At 36.8% G+C, this 17,381-nt stretch overlaps 1 protein-coding gene across 1 annotated transcript in view; it reads right to left on the reverse strand.

Annotated features, from left to right (window-relative positions):
• Positions 1-12,923, reverse strand: part of LOC129240741 (ankyrin repeat domain-containing protein SOWAHB) — a 146,825-nt gene extending 133,902 nt beyond the window's left edge. The window contains exons 1-2 of the mRNA XM_054876713.1: positions 12,563-12,923; positions 11,722-12,395 (exon numbers count right to left, since the gene is read on the reverse strand). Coding sequence (XP_054732688.1) covers positions 11,722-12,395; positions 12,563-12,692 — 804 coding nt within the window. The 5' untranslated portion in view covers positions 12,693-12,923. The remainder of the gene's footprint in view (positions 1-11,721; positions 12,396-12,562) is intronic.
• Between the last annotated feature and the right edge of the window lie 4,458 nt (positions 12,924-17,381).

Genomic DNA, 17,381 nt, shown 5'->3' on the forward strand with positions numbered 1-17,381 from the left:
AACGAGTTAACTCTTTCGAAGAGCAACCCGTCTGGTCTATGTAATGTAACCTAGACACCGCTCGAAATCTGGGCTGCGAGATTATAAAAAAAAATTGTCCATTGCTTCACGAAAGTTTTTGAAACAGTTTGTTACCTTTCTAGAGTGCAACACACACCGCTCCTCTCGTCACATATTGTGTACCGATTAAAGTGTAACTTCTGCAGCCGTAAGTAAACAATTCATTCGAGGATCATAGACCCGAGGATCATATTTCACAAACTTCAACTATTTCACCGTCGTTTTCAACATACCAGTCTCAAGAAATTTTAAACCAGTTCGCTTACTGAATGCAATTGATTTAACTACTAACTCTAAGCAAATAATCACTTCATTGTGGCTTTCCAGTGTGGACCCTAAAACAAATTGAATTGGACGTTGAATTTGCTTGAAATATGATTCGAATATCTTTTTTTCCTAGGAGCCTTTAGCATTTCAGCGGCTTCTTCGTCACAAAACCAATTTCCCCATACAGGAATAGAACAACAGCGCGATAGTAACCCCTTGCTTTATGAATCGAGCGACGATTGGGTGCGCCATTTTCGATGAAAGCTGTATTTTCAGTCGTTTAATTATTTCCTCTGTGGAATTTTTTGCTTGAATAAGCAGAACAAGACATCACGTGTCTAATACGAGCTTTTTACTTTTGGCCAGAAAAATTCATCGTTTGTCTGATACGAGGTTCTCATTTAAGGCTTGGAATAGGAGCACGTCCAAAAACAATTGAGACATTAAAGCCTTAAGTGTTACGGTCTGAACTATTGGTAGAGCCATTGGTCGTCGAAAACCGACGATTACTGGCGAGTAGACAGAGGATTACTAGGGAACTTTAAAAGAGCAACGTCTAGAATTTTTTACTTTCTCTGAAAAATCGTTGTTGCACCATTACCTTTGTCGCTTCTGATATACAGTCGGGAAAGGCCGCCAATTATTGTAAAAATTGGTTGACAGGGTTCTACTAAACCACTAGTCGAGACCGCTACTTGTGAGAAATTGTATTGTTTGCTATTGCAAAGCAACATATTTTAATCGGTACTCTAATTCATCTCCCAAGAGTAATACCAACAATATATAGCCTCCATAGATATGGCTTCTGGGTCGAAGGCGGAACTTCGGGACACAGAGAAATCTTTAAAATGTTTTTGGCACATAATTACGATCTCATACCCATAGTTTCATTTGGAAGGAAATTTGATGTGAAAGTAATCGAGAATGCATTCAAAAAAGTTTGACAGATATTTTCTTTACCGATGGGAGGAATGACAACTGTTTTCCAAATGGAAATTATTGCCCTTCTGAAAATAACAGAATGCATAATTGAGAGGAGATGGAGCGGGAAACAAGTTGGAGTCTTTAGTGATAGTCAGGCTGCACTAAAGGCTCTGACGAACGCAAATCAAACCTCAAAGATTGTTCGAGAATGTAAGAAGACGCTTAATTCTGTTGCAAGACTTGTATTAAATAGGGAATTAAATTGCCAATGAATTCGCCCACTATGCATCAGCGGTTACCTCACAGGGACCAGATCCAATAATCGGAATCAATTCTGCAAGAATCATGAAGAGGATCAGCGATTATCTAGAAGTGAAGAACGTTGCAGAATGTTTGGTGACAAGCCCGCACACAAAAAACTGTTGAACTTTCTTCTTAAACTTGGACGTTCGGTTGATGGTCGGTATAATTACAGGACACAATCCATGGGACCAGCATATGATGCCCATTGGAATCATTGAGGATCCGATTTGCCTGTCTTGCTTACAGGAGACGGATAACACTGAGCATTTTCTCTGTAAGTGTCTAGAGCAACGCTACGAATTTTGGGTTCCGATGTCATGAGAATGAGTAAAATTCGTTCTCTGAAACTGGAGGATCTTCTCAGATTTGCCAAAGAATCTGGAAAATTCTCACAGGTCTAACTACCTCTATGTCCCTATTCTATTCTATCTCTGTCTTTCTGTTACTTCTCTTATTTCTCCCTTGGCTGCACAGATATATCCGAACATGCAGTGTTGCATGACTCAAGCTGTAGGAGCAACACTCATACAATACATGACCAGATATACAAATGTATGTATATTAGGGTGTATAATCAAAAGAGGTGCGGCTTTTCCGCCGGAACAATAAAATGTATTATATTTTAAGAGGTATTTTGGAAAAATATTAAGATTTACGTGTATTGGACCGATTTAAAATACCTCTGAAAATCGATTTTTTTAATAAATAAATCAAGTTTTTAAAAATATTTATACAAAAGAAATCAGATAAAAAAAAAAAGAGTTTAAGATGGTTAAAAATCGTTTCAGGAGAACGGAGGTGAAAAACATTTGGGACGTGAATGGCTTAATGAAATGGGTAAGAAAAAATTCCTATGATACCTTAGAAGTCTAAATCTCTCGACATATGGCTGAGTTATTCAAGTTTTCCTTAAACTTATCTTAAAAAAAAAAATCAAAATTTGTCATTTATTCATTACTTTGATTCCGCTAATACAGACATTTTAATCTTAAGTCTGAAAATATAAATATTTATAAATTTATAAAAAAAAGCGAGCGAAAAGCTATACCGATTTTTTTTTGTATGTTGAGTGATGCATCCTAATGTGTACGTGTGTAGGTATGTAGAAATACAAATTTTAAAGCGCGCGGAGTGCTTGCAAGGAGGTACTATGTAGACGCGACGAAAATGTTGTACTTGTTGTAAATTAAAGAGCAGAACATGTTTATCGTCTGCTAATAAAATTAATGGATTTATTCAATTCAAAATCACTACTCCGCTGCCACGTCGCTGCATACCAACTGGCAAACGCCCCAAATACGCTGCTGAGGAGCCGATGGTGTGGGTAAATAAATGCTGGCTGGCTGGTGGTTCTAGTTATGCTGGGCGACGTGACATTAAACTGACAGTTTACACGCTCCACAGCACAGGCATACGCAAATGCAGCGTCAGGAAAAGCTTAAGCCGTCGAAGATGTTCCAGTATTGTGAAAATAGAAGCACAATATTTAGACGTATACACGCATGAAAGTAGGTAAGTATAGGGTGTTTTGTTTAGGCGCGCTCAACTTTCGATGAACATACATTAAAATGACTGTTCGAGCAAACACACTTGTGGCTGACATTTTTATTCAATATGACCTGGTAAATGACGACTCTGCAAAAGCTTACACTCGAAGGCAACATCCCCCTTATCTCTTTTAAAATTGAAGATGGCGACCACGTTACTGACAAAGGTGAGAGTTAAATGATACTCCAGGTTTTCGGTGAACCACATCTATACTAATCGTCATACCATAAGCATATGCACTTGATCCCGTCTCTTTTTTTGGTAAAAAGTTTTGCTGACTGAATTATCTCCAGAAGTAGGTCTGCCAATTAATCGCCTACGTTGTTGCTCTAATAATATAAAACATTCTCTACAGATTACATTAGTTTACAGCTAAAAGTGACTCAGGATGTGGTTTAATTCTTATGTAAAATCGGTCGTTCAGCCCGAAAATCCACATAATTTTCTCGGTCATTTATTTTTTAAGATAACATCAAATAACGATTTGGGGTTGAAGAAAAAGAGGTAGATCGTTCAAAATTTCTAATATCTGGAGAATCTTTTGTCCTGTATAAAAAAATAAAGGTTTTCAAATTTGTTCATGCGTGATTTTTCATTCAAATAAGACATTTGAAAGATGATTTACAAAGTTGAATTTTTTTTTTTTATTTTTAAAATATGAACATTTTCGATTTATATTGAAAGTATGATAGTATATAAGAAAACGATTCTCGATTTTTTTTCTCATTTTTTGCACCAAACATGTTTAGAAAAAATTCAAAATATAAATAAGGAAAAATCCTTCAACAGATATAAAAGTTATTGTCCATGCAAGTTGGGAAAGTTGATTGCCATTCTCTTGCAAGAAATCCAACGTAGAATCTCTCTTGCCAACATGTGCTACTTTAGACTAAGTAGGCAAATGAGTAGTAAAGTCCTCTCTCGACGAACAAGGCTCTCATCATGCTCGTCCCAATGTATGGCGCAGAAGCGTGGACCTTGACAATATCCGATGAAGCGTTGCTTGGAGTGTTTGAGGGAAAGATTCTGCGGAAGATTTTTGGACCTAAATATGCAGCTTCTTCGTTGGCTGGGTCATATCGTCCGAATGGATACAAGCGCTCCGGGTCTGAAAGTATTCGATGCGGTACCAGCTGGTGGTTGGAATAATAAGATGGAGAAGGGCTTGGCTTCACTCCGTGTGTCCAACTGGCGCCGGTTAGCACGAGAAAGAAACGACGGGAGCGCTTTGTTAAACTCGACTAAAATTGCGTAAGCAGTTATAGCACCAATTAAGAAGAAGAAGAAGAGATATAAGAATAACTTTTATTTCTCTTCTTCTTCTTAATTGACATTGAAATAAAAATACTAATTTCTGCATTGACCATACTTATGTAATTAACGCTTACACCTTTTATCTGGTGTTTGGCCGAGTTCCTTCTCCTATTTATTGTGTGCGTCTTGATGTTTTTCCATAAATGATTTCCAGTTTTAAGCCGACTCCCAACGGCAGATGGTTTTTATGAGGAGGTTCGCCAGTGCTTGCCGAGGGGCGACCGCTAGTAGAAACAACTTTTTCTGTCATTTTGCACGGAGATTCGAGCCTATGTAACCCATTCGGCTGCGGCGGCGGTACTTAGGTAAAGTTTAACAGTTTAAAGTTACTTGATTTTCCTTGTGACAAATTACTTAGGGTGATAAATTATAAAACTAAATATTAATAATGTCCTCACAAAATGTTTTCAAGGACAACAAAAAAAATCGGTATCAAACTAAAAAACGAACTAATAGCATCCGGTTAACGGATAAGTCGGGTAATAGGTGTTTCAGACATTAGACATTTTTATGATCTACCAAAAGCACATTGAGCAGGCAGTAGTAGTAGTGTAAAAACAACAACGCAGTGGATGTCTAAATGTGGCGGTAACACCAGAAAACATCAAAAAATTCTTAAAATCGTTTTTGAATGATTGAAAAGTGAAGTTGCTTGAGTTAGCTGGCATCGTAAAGATATCAAAAACGCATGTTGGCTTTATATTGCATGAGTCAAATGACTATGCGAAAGCTCTGTTCAAAGTGGGTGCCGCGTTTGCTCACTGTTGACCAAAAACAAGAACGTGTTGATGATACTTAACTGTGTTTGGTTATGTTTAAACGTAATAAACCGGCATTTTTGTTTCGATATGTGACAATATGGGTCCATCACTTTACTCCGGAATGAAAACGATCGTCTGAGTCGATAGCAACTCGAACCTCGGTGAACCTCGTTCAAAGCGCCCGAAAGCACAACAATCGGCTGGAAAGGTTATGGCCTCGGTATTTTGGGATGTGTGTGGTGTAATATTCATCGACTCTCTTGAGAAGGGAAATATCATCAACACTAAATAATATATAGCGTGATTGGTGCATTTGAAGGCAAAGAAATTGCTAAGGAACGTCAGCATATAGCAAAGAAAAAAAATTGTTTCATCAAGGCAAACAACGCACTGTGTCATAAGTCTATCAAAACAATAGCAAAACTACATGAATTGAACTTCGAATTGCTCCCACATCCACCGTATTCCGCTCCCAGCGACTACTGCTTGTTTGCAGACCTAAAAAAATGCACGCCGGTAAGAAATTTCGCTCGAATGAAGAGGTTATCGGTTATCGCTCAAAATGAGAACTATTTAGAGGGGCAAAAGATAAATCGTTCTACAAAAGTGGTATTGAAATGGTAGAGCGACGCTGGAATGATTGCGTTATCCTTCAAGGAAATTACGTTGATGAATAAAGTTAATTTAAAAAAAAAAACTAGTTTCTTTGTTACGCCCTGGACTTTTTAGCCCATGTGTTGGCACTCAATTTCAAAAAAGTTTGCAAGCTAATAAGGCCCAAATACGGGACATTTCCTTGATGTTTATTTTTTGCTGGTGAAAAATGTTTTTACCCGTATAAAGCACCCTTTCCATGCATATGCATGATAAAAATATTCTTGTTCGCGGACTAAAATATGTTGAAAAATTGGTGTGCAAAGATAAAAAAATATTGAAAATAACGCCGATGCATTTATATGCATACACGTACATGTACGTACATATGTTTGTACATTGTAATTAGCGGAACCAGCTGGGTGGGCTTCCAGATGCATGTTAATCTATCTCCGTTAACACGATAATTGCTTGAATCTACACGCACCTCTACAAGTTACAAGTTCTCAAATTGTCTCAAATTTACCGGTTTATTTTCTTCATAAATATCTGTCTAGTGCATTTGTTCTAGAAAAGCATAACAGTTTTATTCTCGTTTCTAAGTTTCTATAAGCAATAAATTCGACTGCATTGTAAACATGCCCGCCTTTTTCTCCATATTTTAGGCTCAAGTTTTTATTAACAAAAATAAAAAAAAAAACTGTATGCCACTTCGCCTGCTACTTGAGAAATTCCACTGCCCTACAAATTGCAAATGAGACCTTCCGGGCTTTTATTGATAACATTTCGCAAATAAATTTCAAACATTTCACTAATTAATCATCACATAACGGTATTCGCATGTAAAATTTTTAGCGCCAAGTGCTCAACGCTTTTGTATAGTTATATTAGGATGATTTAACATTCACACATAAACATATGTACATATCTATGTTTATACAATATTTGCATGCAAGTAAATTGTAAAATAAAAAAAAAACATTAAATGAATTGAGGCGAACTTTTTGCGCAGTCGCGCATGCGCTGAGGCAATAAAGGCGAGTTGTTATTTCTACCTTTCAATAGAGGTACCGACGTTGCATGATGATTATGACGGTCGAATATGATTCCCTTCTTTAATATTTGTTTGCCTTGGTATTCAATTGCAACATTTCCCACAGGCATTTTGTAGTTTTTCAGTCTGAATTTCACATTTGCATGCAATAGCAACCAGCAGAATGTGAAAAAGCCCCTAGTGGAGGGCAAAGCAAAAAAAAAACTCTGAGTTTACTAGCTGAGCAAACATTTTTTTTGGGTTAGTGTACTCAAGTATTTATTTAAGTGCACGGATCTCCCACACATTTTATATTGCCCATACAGCTAACGGAGCTCATTGTAGTTAGACGATTTTATGCACAGTGGCTCATTACCTTATGGAAGCATACAAATTAATGCAACAAAGTTGCGCTATTCAAAATCAAGGTGTATTAAACAAAGTGAAACCAAGATCTGACTTACCTTTACTTGACAATTAAAACGAAAACAATTCATATATTTGCTTACATTAGTTTGGGGAAAAAGAAATTCATTCTCTTTGCGTAAAATGTTTGCGCAAATGCTTTAAAACTATTTTATCGTCGATTTTCAGCTTCTAGGCGATGCTATGACTACTAACATGCCGGTCAACTACGATTATTTCTGTGATTTTATCGACATTATCGACATTCTCTTTCACACCAAAAATGCCTAAATGGAATCGTCGATAAAAAAATTGCGCATAAGTAGTGGTTACAGATCAGCTCCATAAACAACATTCACAATTTCAGCGGTCTGGTTCGTATTTTCGCCCCTATTAAAGAAAAACTGTACAATGTGCCGAATTTTCTCTTTGTGTACACCCTGTAACTAACAACTGAATGGAACAAACACAAAAAGCAAAATAACCTTTTTAGTGTGAAATGTCACCTTGCCAACGAGCATAAACTTTGAATTGTTTGATTGATACTTTACAGCTACATACATATCTACTGAGAAAACAATGTATTTCGGAGCATTTTTGCTACTTATTGCGTTTGGATTCGTCTGGTTTCCGGGATAGAATACTCAGTTTCACTTGAATCGAAGCTAAGGGAGCCGAATAAGAGAAGACGATCAGGCTGATATGTAACGGGAAGGCGATTACACCCCGAACGTGAAGCCAAATAAGCTAATTCACATTAAAAGGTGTATCAAGGCAAAATGTGCTTGGGATATTTTTGGCGCTCTGTACTAAGTTGACAGGGCGCGTCTGCTCTGTAACTTCCAAAAACTATTCTACATGTAATATTGAAGGAGTTTAGATTTCAGTCTATCAAAACGGAAATCGTGCAAGCGCATAAGCCTAACAATTACAATTTGTGTAAAAACTTCTGGGATGCAATGTTGGAGCGATTTCTTATGATAAACACTATCTTTTGTAGTGATGAAGCCCTTTTTCATTTAACTGCAAGTGTAAATACGCAAAATTGCGGTTATTGATCAATGAAAGGACTGAACCCACTATTAAAACATCTACGGCCACTTCACCGCCACATTCACATCTTTCCTTCAGTACACACACATGGTTTCAACAAGTTGGCCCCACACCGCACACAGTCAGAGATCGTATCCCTATGGACTTTCTTCTGAGGAAGTACCTCAAAAGGTAAGCCTATGAAATAAACCCAGCGCGCACCCCAGCACTAGAAAAAAATATCGTTCGCAAAGTTAGTGGCATACCCACATCACATCTCCAGCTAGTGGCACGGAGTACAGAGGCCGGATTCGAAGAGTGTATTCGGTCAACATGTAGAGGAAATAGTTTTTGAGAAATAAAATCTGCTCTCATCTTCTTTGTAATAGTTATTGAAATAAACGGTTTTCCCTGACCTAGGATTGTTATTTCAGTTGTCTATACCGGGTTTAAGTAAGTCTTATTTTTCTTTACTGAAAAATTTGAAAATTAATTTTCAAAATTTGTAACCACTGGGGAGGTTGTTGTTGTGACAGCATAAACATTTCTCATAAATGCTTTTTCTATATAAATGAGCGTAATTCTATATATAAGTATATATGAACTATGTAAATATGCGTTTGTATTCCATTAAAATTTGTATGAAAAAAATTTCATTAAATTACATAATATACATATTTACAAAAAAAAAAAAAATCAATGCTTATGCAACACTGTTCTCCTAGTTTCAGCCCACTGTACCTCAAGCATGCTAACTCTCAACTAACCCAACCACCACACCACCATGACCGTTTTAACCGGAAGGTGCTTTTGGACATTTGCCCACACAATTAAACAAACCACAACTCTAAAAAGAAAAATGTAGGCTTCTACAATAACAACAGAAAAATTATGAATTTTTACTATTTATTATTGTTGTATGAAGTTTCATATGCAATTCCTCCTTTGTTTGGAACAAGATTCTGGCAGCGTTTAAAATGTTCACATACGACCCAAATGTGGGTCTTACCTCTAGGCACCGTAAATAGAAATTAAACGATGGCAAGCAGAGGCAATAAGTGAATGAACACAAACATTGGTTATGAAAATTATTTATTTCAGGAGTTTTCTCACAAAATGTATCATACTTTTCACTATTTTTTAAAACTGTCTTATATTCCGATACTCTTGATATTGCGCTTCAGTAAGAAATAAAATAAAGTCGATTCCAAAAATTATCTTAACTCTCTGTAAACTAATAAAAAACCACCAATAAGCGCTTACAATTCTTTAGTTTGACTTTGCTTGCGAACGAGAGCAAATACCCCACAATGCCGCTAGTCAGGGGAAATAATGCAAGGAGTACCGCAGGCTGGTGTCCTTTCATTCTTTTTTTTAACTTCTATATTTCGAAACTCTCTCAGTCATCAGAGGGAGTCTCCTATGCCGAGGATTGCACGATAATGGCGCCGGGCAATGACATTGATGACCTGTGCGCCTAGGTAAACGACTACCTCGCCTGCCTTTCTCGCTTCTTCATTGCGAGAAACATACAACTTTCCCCCACGAAGTCCACGGCGAGCCTCTTTACCGCCTGGACAAAGGATATCCAACTGGAAATTAAAATAAAAGTCGACGACGAACCAATTTCGATTGTTAACAACCCCAAAATCTTTGGAGTTACCTCCGATAGTTTGCTCTACTTCTCAGCGCATACAAATGTCACTAAAGTCCAAAATCGCAACAAGGTTCTCAAAGCCGGCAGCACTTGGAGCAAAGACAAAGAAATGTTGGATGCCTGTAACTAGTGATTCGCAGTGGACGAAGCTACAGACGTGTTAAAACACTGCCATTAGGACTGCGACAGGATGTTTTTTGATGTCCCCTCTCCAACATCTACACGATGAGGCCCATATGCTCCCTGTAAATGAGCATAATAAAATGATCAGCAAGCAATTCCTGTTTAGAGTGTTACCGCAGGACCCCCATGCAGACACCTGCTTGAGTTTGAGCCGCCTCCCCGGCACGTCAGGAGGAACCTCCGCAATTACGCGGACGAGATCCAGGACAAAACAGATCGACAATAACTGGATCGGACAGTATTAAACACACAATAAACGACATTCAACGGGAGACCATTAGCAGCTTCTTAAGCTTCCGACCACCGAATGCCGTAATCGGAGTCCAACCAATGTCTACAGCAGATGAAGAGCTCCAGCTTTCGCGTGAAACCCGCGTAACACCGGCACAACTACGTTCTGGATATTGTAGCAGGTTAAACTCCTACTTATTCAGAATTGACTCCGACAAACTAAACAAATGTCCTGCATGTGAAGGCACCCCGCACGACACTAACCACCCGTTTCCACGACAGTCGGTTCTACGTTACCGAAACGACCCGGATTTATATCCGGCCAAGGACTGTCACTCCAGCAGCATTCCCCGTATGTAAATATGGGGAATATTTATACTGCTACAACAACAACAACACTAACCACCTTTTCACATGCCGCATTAAAACCACTCATCTAACACCCCTCTCCCTTTGGACCCAACGCGTCGAAGCAGCAGGTTTCCTTGGCCTACCTTTAGATGAGTTAGACGACGAAGACGACCGGTGATATACACTACACCGACAGGGCAAAGTTATTGCTATAACAACAACAACGACAACAACAACAACCTTGCAATGCCTTTCCGGCTTATGGACAACACAGATAAAAGATTTCCCCGTATAGGGCTTGGCCACACTACTGACACGCACGAACACATTCTGACCGCGGAGCCACCTCTAGTCTGCACACATTGCGGGGGAGTTCTCTCCTTAAACCCCATTTTTCATGATTGCCCCGTTTTGGCAGACGCAACAAATTATTACCTCACGAATAACTGGATTGAATTTTTTAAAAACCCTACATCCGGGAATATAATCGAATTTAAATTATTATACATTTTGATTATTTAGTTTTTAGGATATACATAAGCATAAACATACACCTTTTATTTCAACACAAAACATACTTGTCCTACTGTTTTTACATTATTTTTGTAGAGCTGATAGTCCTGGCAGCTAATACTCGCTCAATATTAACGTAATAATTTGGTTAATTTGTTAATAAATAATAATAATAATATTAACTAGGCACACTGGGTTTTTGTATTTCGTTCAAGCAAATTTTTATTTATTCAGAATCACGTTCGCTCAGGTTGATGTTTTTCGCGGAGCTTGCATAATTTGAGCACATTTTGCATTGCATTTCTATTGTTGTGGTTGATTGCGATTGGCTTGCTTGGCTTTCTAAAGCAAGGGGCATATCCGACATTTCACAGATTAGCTAGTCAAGAAATTTCGTTATGTAACACTGACCAAACTTTTAAGTTGGACATAGCGAGTAGAGAAAAATATAATTAAATAATTAACTTATATTTTCTCTTTTTAAATGTTAAAAACACACACACAAACACTTGTAAACTGCAACAGGAAAAGCATTACTTACTTACCTCTTCTTTTTCTTCGGGTTTCTTTTTAGCTGAAGGTGATACCACAGCTGCTTTTGCTTCTTCCTCAGACACAAGCCGATTATATTTACGAGTAGCCTCTTTAACGCTTACATTATTGCCGGGAGGATCGACGTCTGAGTCAATTGTTTCCTTACTGGACTTGCTGCTAAGTGAAGCTGCCGAATCTGCAGAAGAAAACGAGAAGCGCGGAATATTTTCTTTATCCTCTCGTTGTTCCTCTTTCAAAATGGCTTGTAAACGCTTTTCAACCTCCGATTCTTTTTTTTCTTCTTGATTTTTATTTGTGTCTAACGCATGCATTTCAGGCTCTGCAAATACTGCCTGTGCTGTTTTACTGGTTTCTATTGTGGCTACTTCCACTATTTTATCTAAACAACCGCAGTTCACGTTGGGTGTTGTTACTTCAGGCGGTGGCACATATGGTGGAGGCTGTCGTATTGGCGACACCATTGCGCTTTCCGATATCACTGACATGCCACCGGGGCTACTAGGCATAGCTTCAGCCCCAGCTGCAGCTACTGCCCGCTGAACAACGTCATCGGGTGGCAGTTCATTTATGTACTTTTTACGTAATATTAAATATTTTTGATTATTTTCGTTTTTTATGGTAGCCAAAATATTTACGTAAACTTTAAATAGCTTGCGCGCCTCGTCTGCAATGGAATAAGAGGAGACAAAAGCAAGTATTAGCGTTTGAATGCCAATCGGTCAATACATATGCAACAAGTGATTTGTTGCTAGTTTGTGCCAAAATGAAGGCTAGTGTTAATTATGGACTCCGGTGGAAGTAGGATAATGTGCACATTTGAATATGACTCACTTTGGGTATCGGGTTTGGTGAGAAAGTGCTTGAAATGCTTAACCAACGCATGATTTGTCACCTTGAAATCGTTATTGAGCATGTATTTTCTTATTTCTGCAATCGACAATTCCACTGGTGCTGCAGCCATTATTTAATATCTTGTACACACATACACTGGACCACTAATGTTTTTAAATATAAATTTAGTTAGATGAAGTAACACAAAATACAAATTTTGTAAAAGTTATTATTCACGCAACTCGACAATAACGCAAAACAAAACCAAGAAAAACAAACTAAAGAAACGACAGCATAAACGTCAAACATCCTCAAAACAGAGAACAAGAAGCTGACGAGAATGAGAGAAAACGTAAAAATACAAACAAAACGTGACGATGCGAACTTCAACGTCGCATTTCAGACAACAATCATGACATTTGGCAATGAGCGAGCAAGCGAGATATGCTTTTAACCGGGGTGTGGATGAGCACTAAATTATTTTATAACAAAACCAAGTAAATGCGTAAATATAAAATTTCTTTTGTTTGAAATGCTAATAAAAACGATTAGTTATGATTTTTTGTTACCAAAAAATGAAATTAATTTTTGGATAAAAGTTAAATGTTAGACTGGGAGAGATTTATGTTAAAATATTGATAGCTACACCTGGCCGTTATATTCCATATTAGATATTACATAAAAATGGAATGTAATCAGAAATAAGAATTTTTTTAACTTTTGAATTTAAGGTTATTTTAATTAACCAACGAACTTAAATTTTCGGAATTCAACAAACTCAGAGAAAATGCGTTTGGCTTGGCATCTAATATCGATAAATTTCCGATAAATATTAGGGCAGACAACGATTTGTTTTCTCAAGGTAATCGAGATTGAATTAAAGTACGCTCACATATGCAATGATTAGCAATAAATCCAGAAAAATGAATCTACCTGTTCAGATATGGCAGATTAGCTGTCAACTGTTTTGAAAGATTTTACTTCATAGAAATTGGTTTAATGGAATTGCTTAATGTTTTTGATTTGTTTAATTATTATTGACGAAATGAAGAAAAGGCAAAGATAAGCAATAGATAATTTAATTAGGCAATTTGTTGCCGTTGAAATCCGTTAACGACATCTAATGAGGTTGTAGCAAATTATAGCAGCAAAACGCATGCGATATAATAAGCATTTTATAATAAGTAATAAAAGCCAAAGCGTTACATTTGTAATAATAATTATCGATAACTCAGAAAACTCAGGGGCGTGGAGTACAGCAAAAACTGTATTTATAATCTGAGATTATTTTATAATCCCAGATTTTGAGAGCGAAATTTTGTATGGGTAATCTCGGTTTTTAATTGTGGATTGTGAGTTAAGTTCGAAAAAGTAGATAATCTCGATATATGTATGTGAACCTATTATTGCATACAAATAATGAAATTAGCTCTAACACTTTGTATGTCAAATTTCGTAGTCCGATGGGTAATAGGGAAGTGAATTACTAATGAGAGAGTGTTGCCACCTATATTTTGGAAGTCAAGAAATTGTTTACAAAAACATATTAATTGTAAAAGAAATATGTACATTAGCTATATCAATGTAAGCGTATAGACTTTAATCCAATAATATTGTATATTTAAAGGGCGTTGCCATCTAATTTTGAAGAAAAGTTTTGATGGCAAAATTTTATAATTTTGACTTATGAGGTTTTCGAAGTGTAACAGAGACGAGTGTGAAGGCCAACATCAATATCTCCCTCTTTGGTATCAACCCTTTGCAAAAAATCGCAATTAAGCGTTAAGTTTGGCGATTGCCAGAATATTAAAATTTTGACTTGAGCTTAGTAATGAATTGGTTAGCATATCTAGGAAATAAATATTCAAGAGCTTCCATATACCCGAAAATATTCAATTGGCTTAGTAGATATACAAACAATAAATTGAATTATGCTTACAAAGATTCCGGTAGTTGTAGCGGATTACAGTTATCCTTCTGCTGTCTCCAAGTTGCATGATGGTCTACATTTTGTTTTTCCTCATGTAAAACTCGCATTGCTTTCAATGCATTTTAAATTTTATCAATATTTTAACCTGTCATCGAGCTATCAGAGTTGATATCTGTATGTTCGAATAATTCGAAGTGAAATTTATTTTAGATGAAACTCCCGACACATATTTTCCTTTCGGACAAATGCAAAAACTCTTCGTTAATTTTTTTCCGGGCGAAACTCATGATAAGACTGATTGTAAAAGGATAAAGTGACATAATTATGTGAACACGAGTGTACATAAAGTGCATTTTATATCTGTTCGGTGAGGCTAGTTGAGATGAGGTGAGGTGAGCTAAGGTGAGTTGAGCTGAGATTAATTGAGGTGATAAAAGTGGGCTGAGCTGAGATTAATTGAGGTGAGTTCAAATGAGTTGGGCTGAGATGAAATGAGGTGAGCTTAGAGTTTTTAAGTTTTTCGATCTGCAAAAACCAAACTAAAACTCAAAACTTATTTTTATTTCTGAGACAAAAAATAGCGCTAAGGAAATGAGCTAATTTATCGATCAAAACATAAAACTAAAAAATAATAATCGTTATTTTTGATAACAAATTTAAATCTACAAAAAAGAGTAGGGAATATTTTTCATATAAAAAAATAACCATACACAAAATGATCATTATTTCAAAGCGAGAAAAAAAGAGAAAAAAAAACGAAAGAATAACACTCGAAAAATAAGTTTAATATTTGATGAAAAAAGTATAAATCGATTTATGATTGCATTTTCTGACCGATTTTTTAAAAATCGAAATGTGATTCTTAATAATATTTTTTACAGATATCGCTCAAAAAATTGTAAATTGTGAAAGATTCATGTGCGCATACATACATATATACACACATATATTGGAAACTGTTCTATGATGTTTGGAAGCTTTTGATTTTTTTCTTTGCTAATTTGAAAATAGTGATCATTTTCGGTTCCTGGTCATATCTTCCAAGGTAATGATTTATTTTCAATAACATTATTTTTTTCTAAAGTTTCGATAGGCAAGGCAGTAAGCAGATTGCTTGTTGTTGTTGCAGTAGTATACTTAATCCTGTCAGTGTTGGGTGCATCACCGGTCATCTTCATCTAACGGTAGGCCCAGGAAACTTGCTGTGTCGACAGGTTGGGTCCAGAAGGAAAGGGGTGTTAGATGAGTGCCTCTAACCCTAAGCAGATCGGTCTTTACCATTGGTAGCCAACTTTTGAATCGGAAGAGTCACACATTACAATTTAAAAAATTTCAAAAGTTTTAGCATAAATAAAGTTTTTTGATAACAAAATAATAACCTATTTATTCATAAGAAAAAATATATATTTATTTTTAGGGGTGTTTGTCAAGCAGAGTTTTACACAATAAATTAGATAATATACAAGGTGAAGTCCAAAATAAACAAGACTGAGCTAAAATAGAAACGACAGGTGCTTTGTTCTGATAACTTCGACTTTATTTATTCAAAATAGTCCCCTCTGTCCTCGACTAAAAGCTTCTCAAAAGAGTGTTTCAGGTCATTGATCGCAATGCCCTTCAGGATGTCGGTTAAAGCCTTTTGGATGGCCTCTACGATCGCAAAACGCTTTCCTTTCCTGGCCAAATGCAATTTTCCGAATGGGTACAAGTCACAGGGAGCCATATCAGGCGAATACGGTGAGTGCTTGATGGTTAAAATGCGATTTCTAGTCAAAAAATCAGTCGCAAGAGTAGATTGATGAGATGAAGCATTATCATGCATTAAGCACCAGCTTCCTCCTTCGCGGCATTCATGGCGAATTCGACGAATACCATGCAACAAACGCTTCAAAACGCCAAGATGGAAAATTGCATTGACGGTTTGGCCCGTTGGCACAAACTCCTTGTGGATAATTCCCTTGGAATCGTAAAAACAAATGAGCATCGACTTGATTTTTGACTTCTCCAAACGCGATATTGTGGGTGGTGGCTCGTCTGGAGCCTTCCATTCGACACTTTGACGCTTAGTTCAAGGTTCATGTTGGAAGCAGCACGTTTCATCACCAGTTACAATGTTGTAAAGGATGTTGTCGTCTTTTCTCGCCTCTTTAATGAGGTCTTTCGAATGTTGAATTCTGAGCAATTTTTGGTCCTCAGTTAACTTGTGCGGTATGAAACGTGCACACACCTTTCGTAAGCCGAAATTATCAGTTCAAATGCGATAAATCGATGTTTTTGAGATATTCAACTCCGATTCCATGAATTTCAACGATGATTTCGGTTCATTTTTGATAAATTTACGAACAATTTCGATGGAGTTTTCGGTGATTACTGATTTTGGGCGATCCGTATCTTCATTGTCATTTATGTCCTCACAACCATATCTAACACGTGTAAACCACTTATGAACTCTGGCACGAGATAGACAATCATCGCCATAAACTTTTTTCATCAATTCAAATGTTTCGGTAAACGTTTTGCCGATTTTGAAACAAAATTTTATATTAGCTCTTAGTTCGAAACTCATTTTTATACCGATGACACAAACATACGGACACTTTAGACGCAATGACCTCGCTTCCACTGAACCGAATGTCACCAAACTTTCACTGGAAGACAGGTAGGGATGTAACTTCCAATGCACTAACTGATTAAAAAGATGGTGCCGTAACTTTTTTATGACGCCAGTCTTGTTTATTTTGGACTTCACCTTTATATGGCATTATTCGATAATTACTTATTATTTAAGTAAAAAATGAAAAGAATGAAACATTTACTTAAAACACTAGCTCGTATTGTTCTTCAATAACAAACAACTGAGCAAACAAATTCAATGGTTTTAGAAAGTTT

This window comes from Anastrepha obliqua, chromosome 3 (genome assembly GCF_027943255.1).
Source record: "Anastrepha obliqua isolate idAnaObli1 chromosome 3, idAnaObli1_1.0, whole genome shotgun sequence".
In the NCBI taxonomy this organism is placed as follows: domain Eukaryota; kingdom Metazoa; phylum Arthropoda; class Insecta; order Diptera; family Tephritidae; genus Anastrepha; species Anastrepha obliqua.